Raw genomic sequence first — 23,516 nt, forward strand, 5'->3', positions numbered from 1 at the left:
AGTAAAAGATGGAAGAAGAGCATAAGACAGTATGGATCAGTTGGGTCAAGGATTGTGTGGGTAAAGCTGAAAGTTGGAATACAAATGTGGGCGATTGTGTGTGTGTATGCGCCAACACAAGATCGTGCTAGCAGAGTGAGAGAAGAGTTCTGGACAAATGTGGAAGTGTGCATGGAAAAGTTTGGAAGGAATGAGAGAGTGTTTTTGATTGGTGATATGAATGGTAAAGTAGGGAATGTGAAGGTGGATGGAATAGTTGGTGAGTGGGGTGTGCCTGCTGCGATAGATGAGAATGGGAGTGCGTTAGTGGACATTTGTGCTGGGAGGGGGTTGGTGATAGCCAATACCCTCTTCAGGCATAAAATGATCCACAGGTATACATGGCGAGTGATGAGAAGGGTGGGTGGTGAACTGAATGAAAGGAAGGCAATGATTGATTATGTGTGTGTAGATGAAAGGATGCGAAGATGTGTAATGGATGCAAGAGCATATAGAGGTTCGGGAAGTGGACTTTCTGACCACTACTTGATGGTGGCCAGAATTAGGATACAAGTAAGATGGAGGAATAGAAGAAGGGAAAGACGAGAGGAAGGAGTAGTTGCAAGGAGAGTGGAAAGGTTACAAGAGGATGAGAAAAAGGCAGAGTATAAGAGAGAAGTGGAGGAACGATTGGGCAAATATGAATTGGAGCAGATGGGGGACGTGGAAGGTGTGTGCAGGATATTTACAGAATGTGCAGCATGTCATGTGGTGTGTGGAAGGAAGAGAAGACGGAGGGGGGTGCAAGGAACAGCGTGGTGGACTGAAGAGGTGAGACAGGCCATGGCACAAAAGAAGAAAGCATACAATGAATGGATGAGAAATAGGGGCGTGGAAGAAGTTGAGAGGCGGAAGAGAGAGTTATATGCTGAAAGAAAGAGAGAGGTGAAAAGAAAAGATTAGTAAGAGAGAGTAAGAAGAGAGTGGATGAGGAATTTGGAAGGAATTTGAGTATAAAGTGGAAGGACTGTAAGAAGATGTTCTGGAAAGAGGTGAAAAGAGTAAGACAGGGTGGAAGGGAAGTTAGCAGGGGAGTGAAAGATAAAAATGGTAGATTACTAGTGGAGACGGGAGAAAAAGTGAGCAGATGGAGAGAACACTTTAAGGAATTGTTGACCATACAGGATGGAAGTAATGCGAGTATAAGTGGCTGGGGAATGGCTGGGAGAAGGAGGGAGGTGAGAAGACAGGAAGAAATCAGTAGGACAGAAGTTGTGGAAGCAATGAAGAAAGTCAAAATGGGGAAAGCCCCAGGAATTGATGGAGTATGTGGTGAAATGCTGAAGCATGGGGGAGAGATAGTAGTAGAATGGATGTGGAAGATGTGCAGATTGGCCTGGGAGGAAGGTAGAGTTCCGGAGATTAGAAGTCAGATATAATTATTCCCTTGTACAAAGGAAAAGGGGAAAAAGAAGTGTGTGGTAATCATAGGGGGATTTGTCTTCTCAGTATAATAGGAAAAGTGTATGGTAGGATACTTATTGACAGGGTCAGCGAAAGAACAGAGGAATTAGTTGGAGAAGAACAGGGAGGCTTTAGGAAGGGAAGAGGTCGTGTAGATCAGATATTCATTCTTAGATCTTTAGTGGAAAAGCTTCTAGAGAAGGGAAAGAAGTTGAATGCAGCTTTCATGGATTTGGAGAAAGCATATGACAGAGTGGATAGACAAGGATTGTGGAAAGTATTAAGAATATATGGAGAAGATGGAAAGTTGTTGAATCCTGTGAAGAGTATGTATGATGGTGCTAAGGCTGCAGTGCGTGTGAATGGTGAACTAAGTGAATTTTTCTCTTTGGAGGTTGGGTTGAAACAGGGATGTGTCATGTCTCCATGGTTGTTCAATCTGTTCATGGATGGGATAATAAAACAGGTACAAGGTAGGGTAGTGGATGTTGGAGTGGCCCTGGTGAGAGAGGATAGTGTTTGGAAACTCCCTGTACTGTTGTTTACAGATGATACTGTGTTCTTGAGTGAAGACGAAGGGGAGCTGCAAGGCTTGGTGAGTTTGGGAAAGTGTGGAAGAAACGGAATCTAAAGGTGAATGTAGGGAAGAGTAAAGTGATGGTCTTTGAGAGAGGTGAAGTCAGTGAATGTACATCGAGGTTGGATGGTGAGGAATTGGAAAATGTGAGTACGTTTAAGTACTTGGGTAGTGTGATCAGTAAGGATGGAGGTTTGGAGGGTGTAGTGCTTGAAAGGGTACAGCAGGGAAGAAAGGTTGCTGGTTCTTTGAAAGCATTGATAAGAAACAGGGAAGTGAGCATGGAAGTGAAAAAGTTACTACATGACAGTATTGTGATACCATTTCTAACGTATGGAAGTAAAGCTTGGACGTTGTTGGAAGGACACAAGTCAAGAGTGAGAGCAGTGGAAATGAGTTATTTAAGAGGAGCCTGTGGAGTCACATGGAGAGACAGGCTGACGAATGAGGATATAAAGGAGCGTTGTGGTGTGGATGTGAATGTGATAGGAAGTGTTATGAGGAACACACGAGGTGGTTTGGCCATGTGGAGAGGACGGAGGGTGAAAGACTGACGAAGAGAGTGTATGTGAGTGAGGTGGAGGGGAGAAGAGGGAGGGGGAGGCCGAGGATGAGATGGAGGGATGGGGCGATGAGGTATATGAGAGAGGGGTATGTGAGTTGGGAGCAGGGCAGTGAAATGGCGGGGGACAGGACGACGTGGAGGCGATTTGTTTGTGGCCACCCCAAACGGGATTGAGGTGTCTGGCAATAAATATATATATATATATATATATATATATATATATATATATATATATATATATATATATATATATATATATATATATATTTTAACCATCTGTGGATATATATATATATATATATATATATATATATATATATATATATATATATATATATATATATATTTTAACCATCTGTGGCAACTGGCAACACAACAACACCCCAAGGAGGTGACTATGGAGGGGTTTCGAGGGCGTTTGCACCACCCTTGCAGTATGGGCATATGTCCCAAACTGCTGTGCGCCCTGATTCCACAGAGCGTGCCCGGCACAAACACTGCAGTCCGGGTACATTACCCTCCTGCTGAGCCAGCCCTTGTCAGGATCGGGGTGGAGCTGAAAAATCAAGTTCCTGGCAACACCCCTGTGATGGCCTGTAGCTGCACACTAAAAGAGACGGCCTGTAGCTGCTCAGATACAGTGACAGCCTGTAGCCGCGCCAAGACCACAACGGCCTGTAGCCGCGCCAAATTGGAGACAGCCTGTAGTTGCTCTGGTGCTGCCCCCCCCCCCTCCTGCTGAACCAGCGATGGCCTGCAGCCGCACTCGGGGAAAGAAAGGTACACCCCCTCTCCTCCTGCATTTGCCTCATGGAGCACGACACCGGTGACGGCCTGTAGCCACGAGACCTCGGCGACAGCCTGTAGCCACGCCAGGGGGAGACACCTAAATTCTCACCCTCTGTGACTTAACCTGAGAGCCACCCTTCCAGCTCTCCCAACAGAGGTAACCCCCAGAAGAAGAGCCTCTGCCTAGAGGACTTGTGGAAAGGCCTTGTGTTGTCCCCGGGAGTTCACGCCATCCAACCAGCACCCAAGGGGGACAAGAACCTGATGGACTCCTGCCGGAAGCGTTGCTGCGGTACTACCCTGACGGCGACCCAACGGGAGAGAGGCCACGGACGATGGACCCTCGACGGCACCCCCAGATCCCTGAAGCACGACCTCTCCAGTCCCAGGCAACAGCAACTTCCTCCCTAAGGCAGGCGCCGACAGGAGCGCCTACTTGAGTTGTTTGGCCCCAGCCCAAAGGGCCAGACTCCCCTGCCCAGCCCCACCAGTGAGGGGCCCTTCACCACGCCCAACCGCAGTCCATGACGGGCGACGATGCCCCTGCGGATAGTCCCGTGGCCCTTGAAGGAAGGGACACCTGACGGAATTCCACTGACACCTGAGAGTCCCCTGGGCCTACTCTGCCCGACCAGAGCACTCGCCCTTCTCCCACAAAACAGTGGCTGCTCCAACGAGTGTTAATATAGTGCCCATACAGACTAGACAGCGAGTGATGAAGGCAATGTTCTAGTAGTGACACCTGAAACAGTGCATACCTGCCAATATACCGTGTCAAAATTAGTGCTCTACTACTACTCAGTGTACAGCAGGACACTAGTACCATTATTGTGAGATACGCAGCCCTAGACTAAAACTGTGTAAAAATCCAACTCATCTATCACGCAGTGTCTGTCTTACATCCTCGTGACTGGAAGTATCCTGTGAGATACATATACCATACCCGCCAGTCCGAATCCTGTTTAACACCCCCCTGATATTGTATAGTTTATTGTGTACTTCTGTTTGTATTGTTCTGGAGAATATAGTAATATACGTGTAAGGTCGTTGCCCGGAGTTTTTATGCCCTGTTCCTCTCGTGGTGTATCCTAGCTCCAGTCCAGACAAAGGACCCAGCTATACCATAGGTGTTTCTAGGACGGGAGGCCAGCCTAAAAACACCTAGCATAACACTGGTGGCTAGTGGTGGTTCTTGACCTGGGCAGAATACAGGGAGAAGCAAGACAGGGACAACAGCAAAATGGCAACAAAACCTCATGTATAATTACCTAAATTCGACCAGGAACAATATGACATCCACACATACCTATCCATAGTCAAACTGCTGTTAGACATAGGATTCAAGGATGACAGACAAAAAATAGCAGGCACCCTACCACTCTTGGGCAAAGCAGTGGCCAGCATCGCACCTAAGGTCGTCCCTTAGCTGACATGGGCAAATTTTACCAAGACAGTGATACAAGCCATCACACCTTCCTTGGGAAGAGTTGTAGCACTCTCACAACTCGATAGCTTAACCTACGACTGAAACCTGGATGACACTGTCATCCAGGCCAGGCGACTCGTCACCGTCACATACCCGGAGACTTATGCAGCAACCCGGGAAAAGCTTATGTTTAACACACTCCTCCGGATCCTCCCCAGTTTCATCAAAGAACATTTTATAATACATGACCCAACGAGAGACCTACATAAAGATATCCAACTACTGAGACACCACCTAACCACCCACCCCACCCCACAACACATCGGCCTAGTCAATAAATTCCCCACACGGAGGACGACGCCCCACACCCATGCAAATTTTTATTATATCATCTCCATTAACCCGTGGGAATTTTCTGCCTGCAGCCACAGATGCCCCATCCACGACATCCATGAGCAGCTAAAAGCTGCCCAACGCAGGACAATGACCCAAGGGCACCTACAAGTCTCCTCACCACATGATGAAGGCGCTGAGGACGATGCCTCATGCGCCGATTACTCCGAGCCTGAGGGAAGCAGAGCTCGACAAAGAAGTGCACAGGAGGCAGAGCTCAATGGAGAAGGCGCCCCACACTGCCCCCGCACCTCCCTGAATTGGCGGGGGCCACCTCACAAAAACATCACCCCTCAGTCTACAACGGAGTGAAATTGAACGCCTCGTTTTACTCTCTTCCCATTATATCTTCTGCTTTACCCTCTCCTATCTCTAACCTTCCCGCTCCTCCACACACCACTTTCCCCGCTACCATTGCCTCTGCTCGTCCTGCTCTCCCTCAGCACAAAGCCTGCCTCTGCCTCAACAGGCCCACAAGAACCCATACCTTATCCGTCCCTAACCTACCTCCTGAAACCATCTCCTCCTGTCTACTGTCTCTCACCTATCATCCCTCACCACCCACCTCACACGCTGCCTCCTGGCCACGCCACACCCTCTCTCCCACCAAGCACACTTCACAACCACTCACCTTCCCTGCCAACACGACTAACCCATACACATGCTCCATCACACCCTCCTCCTCCTTACTCTCACCCACCTCTCTTTCCTCGCTCACCTCCCCCATCCCACCCTCAGCCTCACCATCCCCACAGACCCCCAACCCATCCCCAATGACCTCACCGGACCCCTCACAACCCACCACCACGTCACCACCGCAGGCCCAGCCACACAACCAAGAGATTTCCCACCCAACCACAGCCACTGCACCACACCTCCGACGCCACACACCACCCGCCACACCCCGTACCTCAGCTCCCGCCACTCCACCGCCACCGCCAATACAGTCACCAGACTTGGAGGCCCCAAATCCACCCCCAGCCACTCCACCACGTTTCCATCACCACACACCACCTGCCACCACCCCCATACCCACACCATCCCCTTGCCCCACGCCCACTGCCCACCCCACACCACGAGCACAGCCCCCTGCCACCACCTACGCCACCCCAACACCAAACATCCGGACGACACAACAAGACCGCATTTCCCCCTCACCACCGGCTCCTTCACCGTCCACACCTCATGCCACCTCACCTCCCTTTTTACTAGAACGACGGGGGAGGACCACGGGCTGGTGAAGGGAGAGATAACACCTGCCTCTTCCATTTCACGCACCTGGCGGTCCTCCTCTTCTCTCTGTCGGGGGTTCTTGCGTCGGGAAGGTTGTCGAAAAGGTGGGCCTGTCGTATGGATTTCGTGCGACAGGTACGTGGTATGCCCTATATCTACTGGTCCTGTCGCAAACAAATCCTGGAAATCCAGGAGGAGGCGGCGTAAGGTGTCTGACTGCTGGTTGGAGAGATGGTCAGGGATGGGGGGTAGAGGGGTGGGGAGGTGGGAGGAGGATGGGGCACAGGGCTCGGCTTCCTCCATCTCTCCGATGATAAGCCCTTTGGGGAGGGTGAGAGGGGACAGGGCGAGATTGGCGATGCGGATGGCGGCGTGGTGGGGAGGGAGGAAGGTGGGTCACACAAGGCAGGCAGAAAGGGGTCCGGAGGGGAGGAGGGGGGAGAACAAAACGGCTGGACCTGAGGGCCTGTTAAGGGGCACCCATGCCTCATGGTGGGAGGGAATGGTAATGGCGGCGGAGATGGTGGCAGGGAAAGAGGGGGCAGGAGTGGGGTGGAAAGGCACGGGAGAGGGAGGAGAGGGGGGTGGAAAAAAGGGGGAAGAAGGGGGGCACTGGTGGGAGGAAGAGGGGGAATCCTCCGGCCGGGGTCGCGGCGTGCATGTGCAAACGGCTGGGGTGGAACGGGGTCGGGGGCGGAACTGGAGTTGTCGGTGGCGATAGTCGATCGTGGCTCCGAGTTTTTGGAGCAAGTCTAGTCCTAAATACCCGTCATAACTCTGGCAGGAGGAATCAAAAATGATGAATGGGTGTTGGGCAGACACTGGCTGGTGGGTGTCGACCCGTAGGGCCCGAGTTTCCCCACGGACGGGCAGGGGGCCATCCCCCGCATCCACAAGGTGAGTGGTAGTAGGGCGGAGTGGGCCAAACCGCGATTTGTAGCGGGAGAAATAGTGGCAGTAAAGGCAGGACCTGGCCGCTCCCGTATCGACTAGCAGTCTGGCCTTCACGCCATTTATTTTCATCTTGTGGTATACTGGAGGGCGATACTTAGGGGTAATGGCCCCCGCCACCGTGGGTCGGTGCAGGGGCGGGCCTAAAAATCCAGCTGGCTAAGGCTTTCGTTCTCCTGTTCCTGCTCCAATTCTCCTGAATGGGGCTCGTCCACGGGCGTCAGCTCGTCCCCTGGGGCCTCGCCTTCTAAGGCGGACACTTTACGCGAACCCGGGGCTGTGATTCTGCGGCGAGCAGCTTTAAGCTGGTCCCGTATGTCATGAAGGGGGCAGAGGGAGTTGCAGGCTGTGAATTCCCACGGGTTGATCAGAATTAGGTTCGGGTTTTCCCGCAGGGCGGGGCGCCGACGGGAGGGGTGTGCCCTGGGCGGGCTAGGCGTTGGGGTCGGGCTGGTGTGAGGCAGAGGTGGACGCGGTGTGGCTGGGGGAGCCGGGGGTCGGGTGGGGAATTTCTTAACAACATTAATTTGTTGTGGAGAAGGGCAGGCGGTCAGGAGGCGCCGCATCAGCTGTATATCTCTATCCATGTCTCCTGTTGGGTCGTGGATAGTGAAGTGTTGTTTCACAACACATGGGAGTATTCTGAGCAGAGTATTAAATGTATGCTGATCCCGGGTTTCATCATCTGCCTCCGGGTAGGCAGCACTAACCAGGCGTCTTGCCTGTATCAGGGTATTATCTAAATCCCCGTCGAATGAAAAACTATCCAATTTGGATAGAGCCACTACTTTCCCTAATGATGGGGTGATGGCTTGTACAGTGAACTTTGTAAGTTCTGCCAGGTGAGTTCTGGGACGATTTTCGGAGCTACGTTCGCCGCCGCTTTACCCAGTAGTGGTAGTGTGACTGCAATTTTTTGTTGGTCATTTTCAAAGCCAATATCCAGTAAGGGTTTAATTATTGCCAGATATGTGTGTATATAATACTGGTCGGGGTCAAACTTGGGTAACTGAACGTGCGGTTTAGTTGCCATTTTGCCAAATATTTCCTGATTACCTCTCTTTTACGCCCGGGTCTAGAACCACCGCTGGCCACCAGTGTAATGCTAGGTGAAATTAGGCTCGACTTCTCGTTCCTATTTCACCTAACGTGGAGCGGGGTCCTCTTTCGAGACCGGAGCTTAGTGCAATAAAGAGAGGCAGGACACAAAAACTCTAGGCAACAACCTTTACACGTATATTACCACAATCAGACACAGGACAAATCAGCAGATATTACTGCACAATACATAGCAATATAAAACCTTATCTAGGATATGTGTATCTCGCAGGATATTTGCTTCTCTGATAATAATGACAACAATAGCAACCCTAGTGTATCAGGAGTGCAATGAATAAAGGCACGCACGAGGGCGCGGGAGAGGTGTTGAATACTTGAATCTCACGAGGAGGAGATAGGGGAGGTGCGGGGAGTGACTTGTGACGGCTAGGGGAAAGTTATGGTAATACTGGAGAACGACAGATATTAGCCGTGAAGTTTATATGGTTTCCACTAGCCAAGAGACTTTGGTAATTGATTTTATTCTTAATTCACCCTTACTCGGGATATTGGAGTGAGAGAGGGTGATAAACAAGATTTATGGGTAGCGTGGGGGAGGGAGAGAATACCATTAATACTTCCTTTCACAATATTCCTTCACAGTAATGGGGGTATGTCTTTATAGGGGAATCTCCAGGCGGCACAGGCTTATTAATTGTATAACAGGGATGTCACTCATAAGTATAGTCAATCAGATCCTGTTCCGCACTTTCGTCCTTTAACTTCTCACTGTGATCTTATTTACCCCGATATTCACTATATGAAATCACTGCACAATACTTACATTAGGGGAAATCACACTTAACCTAAATCACTCGTGCTACAATATCGCACGTATTCATCAGGGGGATAGGCAGGAACATGTCGTCGGCGATCCTGCCGGGCTAGGGGCACCGCCAATGCGAGGCGTGCTGAGAGGGCACGAGATAACTCGTAAGGGCGTCCTCTTGCGTCCTGGGCTTCCCGTGGCTTCCGGGCTTGGCTCAGGCGTGTGGCCCTCGGGACTGGGGCCGAATACTCCAGGAACCTCTGTGATAAGTCCCGGCCTGTCGTGAGGGCCTTACGGCGTCGTGGGGACGTAGGGAGATCACGCCCGGTTGTCCTGGGAAGAACCGAGAGAGACTGTGGGCTGCGGTCTCCAGCGTCTAGGGGCGCCGACAGGGGAGGGCTGCGGCAGTGACTTCCACTGGGGTCTGTCAGGTGCGTCTGCTCTAGAGCCAGGCGTAGGGAACAGAGACCAGGGGAGGCTGTGAGGCCTGTCTGGGTCACTCTGGGACAGGAAGCCTGGGCTCTAGTCTCCTGCCGTAGGGACGTCTCTCTCCTTACCTCTCTCTGCACACCCTCGGAGCGACAATAGATCGTCTCACGAGGATGGGAGCGACCATAGATCGTCTCTACTGGAGCACTTTCGGAGCGACCATAGATCGTCTCATGAGGATGGGAGCGACCATAGATCGTCTCTACTGGAGCACTTTCGGAGCGACCATAGATCGTCTCACGAGGATGGGAGGGACCATAGATCGTCTCTACCGGAGCACTTTCGGAGCGACCATAGATCGTCTCACGAGGATGGGAGCGACCATAGATCGTCTCTACCGGAGCACTTTCGGAGCGACCATGGATCGTCTCATGAGGATGGGAGCGACCATAGATCGTCTCTACCGGAACACTTTCGGAGCGACTATAGATCGTCTCACGAGGATGGGAGCGACCATAGATCGTCTCTACCGGAACACTTTCGGAGCGACCATAGATCGTCTCACGAGGATGGGAGCGACCATAGATCGTCTCACGAGGATGGGAGCGACCATAGATCGTCTCACGAGGATGGGAGCGACCATAGATCGTCTCACGAGGATGGGAGCGACCATAGATCGTCTCTACCAGAGGGGCGCCGTCTGGAGTCTTTTTCAACTCCACCCCTAGCTGACTCAACAATTCCACTCCGTGAAGGTAGTGTCCTTCTCCTACGGCGGCGACGGCGTGGTGGCTGCATGACACAGGGGAGCACGGCCCGGGCTGACATATGTCGCTGTTGCCGGGAGTGGTGGTGACTGGTGGCGGCTACCCCGTGGGGTCCGTGTGGGGGTGTCGGCGCATCCTTGGGCATACTGAGCTGTGTTTGGCTTGCCCTGTCGTCGGGGGCACTATGGTATATTTTGGGGGCACTGTTCTTTAAGCCACGCATTTTAGTGGGGTTGGTGAGTTGTCAGGTGAGGTGTGAGGCGGCGTGACGGGAGGGGAGGTGGAGGCGGCGGGGAAGGGAGAGGTAGAGAGAGGTGGCGGGGGGGAGATGTAGCAATCATACGAGTCAGGGGAAGGATTGGCAGCGGTGGTTGGCGGTGGGGAAGGCGGAGTTGGGATTGGGGAGGGGGTGGTGTGTCTTGCGGGCGGGGGGGGGGGAAGGGGGCCAGAGCGGGTGAGGGCAGGTTTTAGGGTGGGAGTGGGTGGTGGGGTGAGTGAGCGGCCCTTTGGTGTTGTGGCAGCGTGTGGCGTGGCGGTGGAAGTGGTGCACCAGGGCGGGGTAGTTTCGGACGGCGCTCCAATGGTGGGCGTGGGCAAGGCGGTGGGGCTTGAGGTGGGTGGTGTGTGGGGGGTGTAAGGGTGATGTAGGTGGTGAGGACGGAGTGCGGTCTTGTGGCGCCATCCCAGTGTTTGGTGGTGGGGTGGTTTGGGCGGTAGCAGGGTTCTGTGCTCGCGGTGTGGGGTGGCCGGTGGGTGCGAAGCCAGGGAATGGTGCGGGTGTGGGGGTGGTGGCGGGTGGTGTGCGGTGGCTTGGTTGGAGTTGGTTGTATTGGCGGCGGTGGTGGGGTGGCAGGGGCAGAGGAATGGGGTGTGGCGGGTGGTGTGTGTCGTCGAAGGCGAGGAAAGGTGGAGTGAGGTGTGGGGGGAGAAGGAGCCGGTGGTGGTGGGGAGGTGCGGCCTCGCGGTGTTGTCTGGATGTTCAGTGATGGGGCGGTGCAGGTGGTAGCGGGGGGCTGAGCTTGTGAAAGAGTGGTGGGTGGTGAGGTGCGGGGTGTGGTGGATGGTGAGGCATCTGGTAAGGTTACTGGGGACAAGCTGGGGGTCCGTGGGGATGGTGAGGTTGAGGGTGGGGTAGGGAGGGTGAACGAAAAAGATGAGGTGGGTGAGGATGGATCAAAGAAAGAGGGGGGTAAAAGAGAAGAGATAGAAGGAGGAGAATAAAAGGAAACGTGCCGTTTCCCCCTGTCGTAGACTGGGGGGGGGAGGATGTGAGGTGGCCCCCTGCAAGGATAGGGGGGTGTGGGGACGGTGGTGCGCGCCTTCTGTGCTTTTTGTTCCGTTTTTTCCTGTTTCCCCTAAGCTCGGGGCAATTGGCGTGTGGTGGAATGTTCTAAATTAGTATAGGCCAGGGTCTTTACGCGAGTGGAGATGCTAGGGCTATTTCTCACAAGGGGGATGTATGTAAGGCACTGGGGTCTAATTGTGATTATGGTAATATGAGGCAGAGCCTATTGGTAGCGTGTTTACTTTGTTATTTTCTGCTTGAGGGTCACTTTTGGTCAATTACTGTCACTTACTCCACGCCCCTGGTGTTTACCTTATCACTGTATAGTCTTTCACTGTCTCTCTCTCTTTCCAACACTTTGGTCTATTGCTGTCAGTTCACTATTCCGCCTCGTCACTACTTGATCACTATTGTTACACAGTCACAGTCACTATGGTTCATCCGGCGTCAAGGGTGCGGCTGAGGGCCCACGCAGCTCCATTACTGACGGGGCTGGGCACCACCAATAGTCTCCGTGCTCAGGGGGCACGGAATCACGCGCAGGGGCGTCTGCTCTCGCCTGGGGCTATTGGCAGCGAAGGGGGCCGTACTCTCAGGGCTGGGGACATGAGTGCGGCCCTTAGGACTGGGGCCGAACAATTACCTGGACCGGTCGTTCAGGCTCCTGACGGAGGGGAAGGTCTTCTGCCGTTGAGGTGTAGGGAGTTCCCGCCCGGGCGTTCTGGGGAGGGTCTGGGGTTCCCGAGGACTGCGGTCCCCAGGGCTGGGCAGCGCCGACAGGAGGGGGCTGCAGCACCGGTCTGCGTCAGGGTCTGTCAGGTGGGTCTCCTCCAGAGCCAGTCGTAGGGAGCAGAGGCCAGGGGAGACTACAGGGCTTCTCCAATACTCCTCTGTGCTGGGAGTCAGGGAACAGGCATCAAGCTTAGGCAGCAGGGAGGTTCTCGGCCACTTCCTGCCGTAGGGCCCGGCTACTGGCCGTGGCTTCCTAGGGGCGCAGCTACTAGCCGCCAAGGCCCGGCTGCTGGCCATGGCCTGAGAGGGTGAATGTCTGCCAGCAAACCCAGGTATACCTTTGGAGCGGCTACAGGCCGACTCCTGCAGGAGGGGTGTAGAGCGGCTACAGGCCGACACAGAGGGAACACCTTCAGAGCGGCTACAGGCCATCTGATGAAGGCAGGAGCAGCTACAGACCGTCTCTTCATTACCCTCAGAGTGGCTACAGGCCGTCTCCTTAGCAAGGGGCAAGCGGCTACAGGCCGTCTCTGGGGGAATGCCTTCGGAGCGGCTACAAGCTGACTCCTTCACAAGGGGTTTGGAGTGGCTACAGGCTGTCTCAGGAGGAATGCCTTCGGAGCAGCTACAGGCTGCCTGACAAAAGTGGGAACGGCTACAGGCTGACTCTTGCAGGAGACGTTTGGAGTGGCTACCGGCCGTCTCCGGAAGAACACCTTCACAGCGACCACAGGTCGTCTCTTGGCGAAGGCGGGAGCTGCTACTGGCTGTCTCCTTATTACCCTCAGGACAGCTACTAGCCGCTTCCTTAGAGAGGGGTGAGCGGCTACAGGCCGTCTCAAACAGGAAGACACCTTAAGAGCGGCTACAGGCCGTCTCCTTTGGGATGCTGAAAGGAGCTGGCTAGGCAGCTCCACCCCTTAGCTTGTTTGTGAAGGCTCGCATGGAAGGTAGTGGAGTATTCCTGCTATGGCGACGGCGGGCGGGCTCCGGGTCATAGGGGCACGCAGCCCGGGCTGACTTAGGCCGTTGTTGCACAGAGTCCCGGAGCGCTGCTGCTGCTCCTCCGTGGGCTCCTTGTGGGGGTGTCCACAAGTTCATGGGGGCACTATACTGTATTCCTTATGGGGGTGGCTAGGTGTTCCAGGGGGCACTATGCTGCATTTTACTTCACATATTCATTTACAGTGCCACAACCATCAGAAACCTCCAACCAAACAGCCTTTTCAAAACACTGCCAGATAGCCATTTTTCAACCTATACCCCGAGACATAAGTGCACCTAGTCATACTAAGATGCAGCCATCACCTTTGTTGCAATATCAACACAAAATACAACTTGCACATATTCCACTATGCCCCACACTGCACTGCAACCCATCACACAGCACAATTACCTCATGTACCACACAGTAACAAGAGATAATCTTTCAATATAACCTTACCAACAGATCTCCGGGAGAGACCAGCTTTACGCATTCCAATGGGTTCACATCTAGTTGAGCATGCAGTTGTAAAAATAGGCAGCATATTTAACAGCAAAAAATATTCTAAAGCATTTGCTATGACAGTTAGAAATGGTTTCATTATGTCTGGCAGTTCAACAACTCCCTGGGAATTTAGTGGAGCCAATTCACTCTCAGCATCCCTTCAATACAGTCCATCCATCATCCAATCCTACGTTGCCCCATGAGGAGCGTAGGAGCCCGGGGCTAGGCAGTTGGTCCCGACATTAAGATGAGAGTGACCAGCCTCACTCATCCCTGAGTGGCATTATGTGAGTAATAAACCCCAACCACCCCTTGGATATAAACCTTCACCGGTTCAATCCAACTGGAATGCAATAATTACCTACTAAACCACCAGGCACCAAAATTTGGTTATATGGTTACCACCCAGCATAGTAAATGGTTTCCTGGTGTACAGGAAACCATTTGGCTTGTCACTCAGTGTAGAGTCACCCACAGGCAGAAGGAAGAGGAAAGAATGAAGGAAAGACAGAAGAGGGTGTGTAAAGTCACTCGTAGGCAGGACAAGGAAAGACTGAAGGAAAGAAGAGGATGGAAGGAAAGAAATATGGAGGAGAGGAAAGGACAGACACCCAAGAGCAGCACTACATCAAGTGAGTGGATGGTGAGTGCCCCCACCTACAACAACAATGGGTATTTTTTATTCAAATGGACTGAATGGAAATGGATGAATGGAATCTACAGAGAGATGCTTATGAAATGGCATTCACCTTAAAAACCTGTTTTAAAATAGTTTGCTACTACCTCATGGCTGTTCCACTGTGACAAATTTATTTTGAAGGTTTTTGCATGTGGTAACAAAATTTCAAATGCTTGTGCAGCAGTGACATTCACTGTATACTATATTGATATGTTCTCAATTTGCATTTTCCTTCTTTCCCGATTATACCTACCCAATTATTATTGCATGCGAGGAAAAGAAAGCACTGTAGGTCCACAACTATCCTATCAGAGGACACAAGGATAAATACCATAGCTCTAAGTGTGATGTTTATTTAAAACCAAAACTCACTTCCAAGCATGAAAGGACATAAACATTTACTACAAACTAATGGTGGTTAGATTTTGTGTGTGTGTATATGTGCATGTATGTATGTGTTGATATATCTATATCTATACACATATAAATATATGTAAATATATATGAATACATATATAAATATATATAATAAACACATACATAGCTATACACCGGTATATACTGTATAGTACTTTTGTTAAAAACTAAACTTATCTAAAAAGGATAACGGACATCCAGTTGCCTCTGATCATAAGAAGTTGAGAGTTAACATCAATTTGTAAATCAAAATCACCAGTAATATCTTTGAAGTCTACTTTTTAAGATCCAGCAGTACATGAAGGTTGCAATGAAAAATAAAAATCCTAACTAACATCCAGCCGACGGCTTTCACAATTATTAGGATCTAAACATTCCACAACAAACTTCATTTCCCACTTTATGAATACTATACTAATGATGCAGCATGGGGCCAAAGCAACACCTTGCCTTTTTTATTTATTTAAAAAAAAAAAAAAAAAAAAAAAAAAAAAAAAAAAAGACATGGTTCTACCGCAACCTTACTGCCATCTTGTTGTACTGTACTTTCAGTGAGCGCTTTGCTTCTTACTTTTTCTTGAATGCATCAGCTGATATTACACCTTTAGCAATGAATACCTCCCTCATTAACTTTTTTAAATAACCAAGCTCTTGTTTCAAACTTGCATACTTAGTCTTAAGCTCTTCTTGCCTCTTCTCTTCTGATTTAATTCTTGATACCAGGTCATCTTCCTCCTGCTTTTTCTTCTGCCTATATCGCAGTGCTGCCTGCTTATTCTGCTCCTTCTTACGCTCTTTACGATTTTCTGGGTAAGGTAATCTGCGAGCTGATGACTTGCTGTGGAGCTTTCTTTTCAAAGGAGATCGAGAGTAGGAATGAGCTCCTAGATTGTCATTATAATCTTCACTTACTGAGGGTGACACAGGGGAAGCAAACAAAGATTCTGATGATGCTTGATAAGGAGAAAGATGGCCAACAGAGGGAACTGGGGAGGGCAGAGATACTGGTGATCCAGGCTCAGAGTCCCATGATGAATTATCTGATTCTTCAAGCAGGGAATCTGTGGACTCCAGTTGGGAAAGTAGGTCTTCCATGTTAGACGCGACCAGTTCTGAACTGAAGTTCATGTTATGAGTGCTGTCATAGTTAGCATCACCAGAACCCTTTCCAATCATCTGGAACATATCATCAATCCACTCATCACCATCAAACTTCCCAAGATTTCCTTCACTGGATACAGAGATCTCATACCCCTCAATTGACCCACTGTTGGAATCTGGTTCCAAGTGTAAGCTTTGTGCAGCACTACTTGTATCTGAACAGACTTGAGGGTTATGTGCATTATCATGTTTAATCTCAAAAAGCTTGCCATGTTTGTTTTTAACGATCTTCTTGCATATTATAACCTTGGGTATGGACTCTATGGTTTTGAGGGCAGGGGTGGCAGCTGCTTGTGGAGCTGATTGTGGCTGCAACTCTGATAGTGGAACAAGCATATCTTCTGGTCTGATGGGTGGAATAGGATCCTCATTCTCATGGGTTTCTTTGAAATCTGAGGGTATATGGTCTGCACCCTTAAAGAGCTCATCATTTTCTAATCCCAAGATTTCCCTGCATTCCATCCATTCTGGGAGTTCTGAAAAGGAAGATGGGAAAAAGTTTAATATGATCATATAAAGATATACAGTAACACCACCACCATCACTGCAATTCTCACTTATGAGGGTTAAGGCAGGATCCAGAAATGAAACAATACAAAAAGCAGACCTATTAAACAGCACTTCCTAGCAAATCAGGCCACAATTATTTACATATCATTCAAGCCTTTGAATTCAAACCCTTGGCTCCACCTCACCAACAAACCATCCGCACTTTCCCCTCCCCCCTTTACAAATTCACTTTGAATACACCTATCAAATAGTGATTCCATCAACTATTGCATAATGATAAAAGACCATCAACAATCCCAAGGTATGCAGGATGGTCTCCACCACATACTCAAGCACCCAGACTTCCTCACAAAACTTGGTAAACTCAACAGATTCAAGCTGGCACATTTCAGGATGTGTGTGATAGTATGGTCTGAGGTATTTACCCATGAATAAAGCATGCTGGATGTGAAAGCTCATACTAAAGAAGAAGGAGGAGGAGGAGACGACGATGACAATGATGACAAAGATCAAGTGTTGAGTACTTGTTCATTTCAGTGAAATTCTCGCTCATGGGAGGTATGTCGCAGCTTTCCAAGACACCTCCTTATGAGGTATGTCGCAGTACACGGATTATGAATATATTTTTTCACGTTGTACCATAGCTTCTGCTGGCAAGGCACTGAAATACACAATGATTCCTTGGTTGTTATGCCTAATTGGTACACAGCTTAGAACATGATAACGAAAGCACAGAACCTATGGGATTTATCCCAAATGGTACCAGGCATGTGGAGAATGGAGAGCAAGAGACTAATAAGGAGAGTGTATGTCAGCGATGTGGAGGGGGGGAGAGGGAAGGGGAGGCCGAGGATGAACTGGTGGGATGGAGAGGAGAAGCATATGAGAGAGGAGGGTATGAGCTGGGAGAAGGGCAGTGAAATGGCAGGGGACAGGGAGACATGGAGGAGATTTGTCTGTGCCCACCCCCGAAGGGACCGAGGCAACTGGCAATGGATAGACAGAATAGGTACCAGGCATCCCACTTGTAAACCTGTAAACCAAAATTTTCTCTCTTACAAGAAGTTATACCCACTAAATAAATGATAAGTATCAGGCACACACACATACTGGCATAGTTAACAAAGGGACACAAAGGGGCACAATATGGAAGGAACACACCACAGAGACCTAAGCTGGGCTTGAGGTAAGGGGTTTTGAGGCCAGGGGGTAAAGAATAAGTGGTCTCCACAAACTGGGATTAACTCCTTGAGAAGGGCTTCATCTATGAATCCCTGAGTCATAAGCCATCAGCATTCTCGAAAGAATCCAATTCAGGAGCGCGATAATGTTTTTTTGCCAAAAAATGTGTGATAATGGCAGAGGTGCAGATGTTTATCTAGCAGTGATAATGAGAACTGCTTTAAATAAGTGCGTGATAACCAAGGGATCACTGTATACTGCTGAATATTTAAGGATACTCCTGCAAAAGAATTTGGTGGGTCAAAAGATGTAAGAATTGAGCCTCTGATGACTTAAAAGTAAGGTTTCTTTTACCCTACCAAGAAATGTGAGCCAAGTAAGAAAGTAAGTGTGTCAAAGAAACATCACATGATTACTGAATTACCTACTGTAATGGACACTATAAAAAGTAGATGGAGAGGTGAAGGACAGGATCATCAGTAAATGAGTAGACAGGGTTAGATGCACAGCTCAGATCACTGATGAAAAGAAGAAAGACAACTGGTGACAGGATAGAACCCTGAGGAACACCACTAACAATATCTTGAGAAAAACGATGACAGTCTACAACAACAGCTGTAGAGTAACCAGAAAAGAAGGTATAGAAACCCTAAGAGGACAGGCTGAAAATTAAATAATTCATGCCAGACTTCACTGAAAGCCTTAGAAATGTCAATCACAACAGCAAAACATTCGCCAAAGTCCCAAAAGGAGGATGGCCATGAGTCAGAATGCAAGGTGAGGTCAATAGTGAAGTGTCCATGGTGGAATCCATACTGACAATTAGAAAGAAGGGTAGTACAGGATAGGTTTTAAAAATTCTTGTTACAAATAGACTCAGAAACTTTAGAAATACAGGTTATGATTAAAGCAACTGGGCAATGGTTAGAGGGCTGGAAACATCACCCTACTCTGGACAGGCTGGATGGGGGCAAATAAGAAAGGTAATTTCGAGTCTACAGACATAAGTGGAAGAGTCTACCTAAGCAGGTTGTCAGCACAGATGTACAGTTCTTGAGATGAACAGGAGGCACCTCATCAGCCCCATGTCTTATTAGGACTTGAGGCCAGCAAGGGAGTACATCACTAATTTTAATGTCAGTCATGAAGATGTCAAGAGGGAGGAGATGAGATGGAAGAAAAGCACCAGAATCATCCTAACTGGAATTGGAGAAAGCTGGGCAAAGAGTTCTGTCTGGTAAGTAGAAGAAAAGGCTTGAGTCATCAGAGTGGAAATGAAGAGGAATGGAGATAAGTCAAGGAAAAAATTTTCTAGCAATGTGCCAGGAGTGGAAATGTTTTTGAGTCAAGAATTCAGAGCATTTACTATGAATGAAATTATTCTTGGCAGAGCAAAGAGCAGACAGCAAATTTCCATGCAGAAATATAAAAAAGGGGATTCAGGAGTGGGCTGACACTGGTAACTTTTATAGGCCTCCTCACTGCTGTAAACAGCATTAGAACAAGCCTGTTTTTTCATCAGTCTGATAAGAGAAAAGCTATGCGTGCTTCCAAGCCCAAGAATAGCCACCTCAACGAGCAAGGCACATCCAGATGGTTCTCAGCCAAAAAGGCAATAATCATTGCATGGAAAAATTACAGTACCATTTCCTGAGGGCCTCCCAATCTGAAGCTCAGAAGTGCCAAAGCTGCTGCTTCTTGAGATGGTCCACATGCCTTACTGGAGTGATATGACAGGTTAAAGTGATATGGTGATTAGAGGAGCCCAACGGAGAGAAAAGGTTGACAGAATAAGTTGAAGGATTAGTTGTATGGAAACATTTAACAATGTTGGAGTTCTCTCCAAGGCAGTCAGGGAAATGGGTAGGGTGCTTTACAATCTGCTCTACATTACTAACGATAGAAAAGATGTATGCTTGTTCACAAGGTTGATCAGCGAATGAAGAGGTGAGTCACAGTTGGTAGTGAACACTGCAATCATCATGGGTAAAGATTTCAGATAAAGGTGAAATGTAAAGAAACTGTTCCTTCTAAAACAAAAGAGAAATGTAAAGAACCTGTTCCATTTTAAAAGTAAGAGTCAAAGTACTTTGTAAAGTCAGTACAATTAGAGGATAAGCAAACTGCACAGACATTTAGAGAATGACAGGATAATTGATGCCACAGTGTAGACAATTCAGAGGATCCAGGTTCAGGAAAATAAGAGCCTGTACACACACACACAACAACCATCTGTGCCTCTGAAATTAGTCAAGTGTAAGTTTACTTCAAAGAATACTGAAACTGGATAAGAAAGTATCACAGTAAGTACATGAGTGGATCAGAACCTCCTCCTCTTAGGAGTATGAGCAACAAAGCCAACACTGTTTACTCATTCTTGTGTCAGCAATGGTCCATACTGCATTCAATGCAACTTCAATTACATGATGGAGAGCGCAAACTATAAATTTCACTACAAGGTGTATAATAATGTTTGTTCCGATATCACTACAGTTTATAATAAACAATTTACCCCAAGTTTTTAATAATCACTTTTACAGGGTATCTACAACAATCTCACAAAAGACATTTTCATTCATCTCATATGGTACTTTGAAACTTCTCTAACTTCAAGTTAATATGGGTTCTTCTGTACTTAAATGAGCTATGCCATCTTACCAAATTTGACATTCTGAGAGGCAATATCCAATTCTGTGGCAGAAGGAAGGAAAGGTGTTGCCTTGGCCCCAAATGGAAAATCCTCCTCATTTTCCAGGACCCATGAGGGCAGATCGTAATCCTGGAAGTTCTCCATGGCTGCTGCTGATCTTAACTCTTCTAGATGTCAAAGGTGTTGGTGGGATCACCAAAGATAATGAAGTAAACCTGAAAGGAAAAGCACAAAACAAAAAATAAATAAATAAAATAAAAAATAAGAATTACATTTAACCAATCACACAAACACTTGTCAGAAACAACAGAAATTCCAATTCTGAACACATAAATAAAGTATCCATCCATCATCCAATCCTATGTTGCCCCATAAGGGGCATAGGTGCACGGGGCTAGGCAAGTTGGTCCTGACATTTAAGATGAAAGTGACCAGCCTCACTCATCCCTGAATGGCATTACGTGAACAATAAACCCCCACCATTCCATGGATATAAACCAGCATCAGCTTAATGCGACTGGAGCGCTTTAATTACTCACTAAACCACCAGGTGCCATAATCTGGTTATATGGTTACCACCTAGCACAGTAAATGGTTTCCTGGTGTACAAGAAACCACTTCGCTTCTCACTCAATGTAGAGTCACCCGTAGGCAGAGGAAGAGGAAAGAAAGACAGAGGAGGTAGGAGAGAAGAGAGGACAGGGCAGACACCCAAAGCAGCACTACATCGAGTGAGTGGATGGTGAGCAGAAAAAAAAAAAAAAAAAAAATCAGCTTTCTAATTAACCAATTTTTCAATATTTTACTAAACATTTACTGTATTTCCTATATGATAATGCACTACAAGTGCTAAGATGCACCCTATAATACACTAGGTACTTGGGGAAGGGGGGGGGGGAATATTTGAGGATTTAACCCAAGGCGTCCCGTCAACGTATGGGTACGTTGCAACATTATGAAACTGCCAGTCCCGTTGACGTACTGGTACGTCGCGCAATTGCAAGGTTCATAATTTGCACAATTTTCAATTTTCGCGCGTGAATTTTGGTTCGTATACACGGGACACCTTCCTCTATTCCTCTACAAGATGCCAGGCAGGGACAATGCCTTACACCACATAACCTCCCCCCCCCCCTGCACGCCATTGTCTTGGCAATTCACCTGTTACCAGAGACCTGGCGAATAAAGACATTCAGGGCCAGAGTGATTCCCCAATTGATGACAATGTGGAGGACAAAGTTTACACAGCATTAGAGGAAGACACAGTCAGAAATGATGATCAGATAATGTCGCCAAAAAAGGTCAGGTATGTTGATGAGTTAGTGAGTGAAACAATGCTTATAATGCCTCTATTACTGTCCCAATAGGCTCTCGTACTACACATAAATTCGTACCAAATAAATAAATAAATAAACACCGTTTATGAGTGGTGTGGAATAGTTACCCTCCCAAAGAACTCGTTTTCTTTGGAGCCAGCCTGATAGAAAACCCACTAGGGTAAGGAGGTACTGCTACCTGTATTGAGTATTTTAAACCTCAGGTGAGCGATTTCTCTATGAATTTTCAATGTTTCTCACCAAAAGTGGAGGTTTTAGCCAAATTTTTTTTTTTCCAAAATAGCTCGGGATTGGGGGGTATCGGAGGTGTGAAATCGGTCAGGACATGAGGGGTTAAAAGCTTACTGTACTAGCAAGTCTAAGGTGCCGACTCTTCGGTGTCATTTTTCTATCTGTCATAGCAAGTTATCACATACTGGACCTACTATCAAATACTTGTGGTTATTATTAATTAGAGGTACCTAGTTAAGCACAATTTTATACCTACTCTCATCAGCAACAATTCGTAGTTGCCATTACAAGGCAGGTAAAAACTCTTGTGATGGTGTATTTACATCCACCTCCTATCAGCTGATGTTTATATGTTAAGTAGTAACCCACACCTCAAACAGAATTCACTGAATTAAGCCAACAAAGTCATTATCGAAATACTGCTTTATTACACAATACCAATATATCAGTACTGTACTGCATATATTGCCCGTTTCCATTTTATATTACCATGCCTGTCTTCTCTGCTTTGTTGCCATTCTGTTCATTTGTAGAGGGGTGTCGTGTGCTGAGTGACTGGGCAGACAAGACTGGTGATGTCGTCTGCTTTGATGACTGTAGTGGGTGTTTTGTATCTCGTGACTGGGGTTCATTAATGCTTGCATCTTGTGACTGGAGTTTGTGAGTGCTTGTATCTTGTAACTGGGGTGCATAAGTGCTTGTATATCGTAACTGGGGTTCGTGAGGGTTGGCAAACTCCTTTCTACAACTTGATCTTTGAGTGCTAGGACATGGGGCGATTTTTTACCTTTCCTGGACAGAGTCCAGCAAGGTGTTGTTTTTGGTCGAGTTGTTTGTTGGTCATTTTGTTTGTTAACAGCATCACAGAAAAATGGCAGAATGAAATTAAACGCAACTTCCAGGATAAGTGGGCACTAATGCCAAAAGAGATTAAATTCAGAAGTAATCAAGTGACCTTGAAAGGTCAAAATCAAGGTCACAAAATTTCAAAGCTATCAAGGTCACAAAATTTCAAAGCTATATCTTGAAAACAGTTGAAGATCTGTTTACTATTATCAACATATATGAACCTGTAATATGGACTTTCATTTGGCACCAAGACCTTTGACCTCGGGTGACCCTGAAAGGTCAAACTCAAGGTCACGGATATTCAGGGGGGTTATAACTCGAAACTGGTTGAAGAGAAAGATATTTATCATCATCAACATATAGGAAGCACCTAACAGGTTTTTATTGGTACCATAACCTTTGACCGTAAGTGACCTCTAATGGTCAAGTTCAAGGCCACGAATATTCAGGGGGCTATGACTCAAAACTCGTTGAAGACAGATACAGTACTTATTATTATCATGATATAGGAAATCTCATATGGGGTTTTACTGGTACCACAACCTTTGACTCAG

The 23,516-nt window shown here is 48.1% G+C and overlaps 1 protein-coding gene across 1 annotated transcript in view; it reads right to left on the minus strand.

Moving 5' to 3' along the window:
- Positions 1-15,511: 15,511 nt before the first annotated feature.
- The window catches only part of LOC145392946 (uncharacterized), a 36,431-nt gene continuing 28,426 nt past the window's right edge, over positions 15,512-23,516 (minus strand). Inside the window, exons 2-3 of the mRNA XM_080267234.1 lie at positions 20,554-20,760; positions 15,512-16,679 (exon numbers count right to left, since the gene is read on the minus strand). Coding sequence (XP_080123360.1) covers positions 15,610-16,679; positions 20,554-20,689 — 1,206 coding nt within the window. The 5' untranslated portion in view covers positions 20,690-20,760 and the 3' untranslated portion in view covers positions 15,512-15,609. The remainder of the gene's footprint in view (positions 16,680-20,553; positions 20,761-23,516) is intronic.

This window comes from Coenobita brevimanus, chromosome 23 (genome assembly GCF_032717465.1).
Source record: "Coenobita brevimanus isolate Jiangsu-jjx chromosome 23, ASM3271746v2, whole genome shotgun sequence".
Classification (NCBI taxonomy): Eukaryota; Metazoa; Arthropoda; class Malacostraca; order Decapoda; family Coenobitidae; genus Coenobita; species Coenobita brevimanus.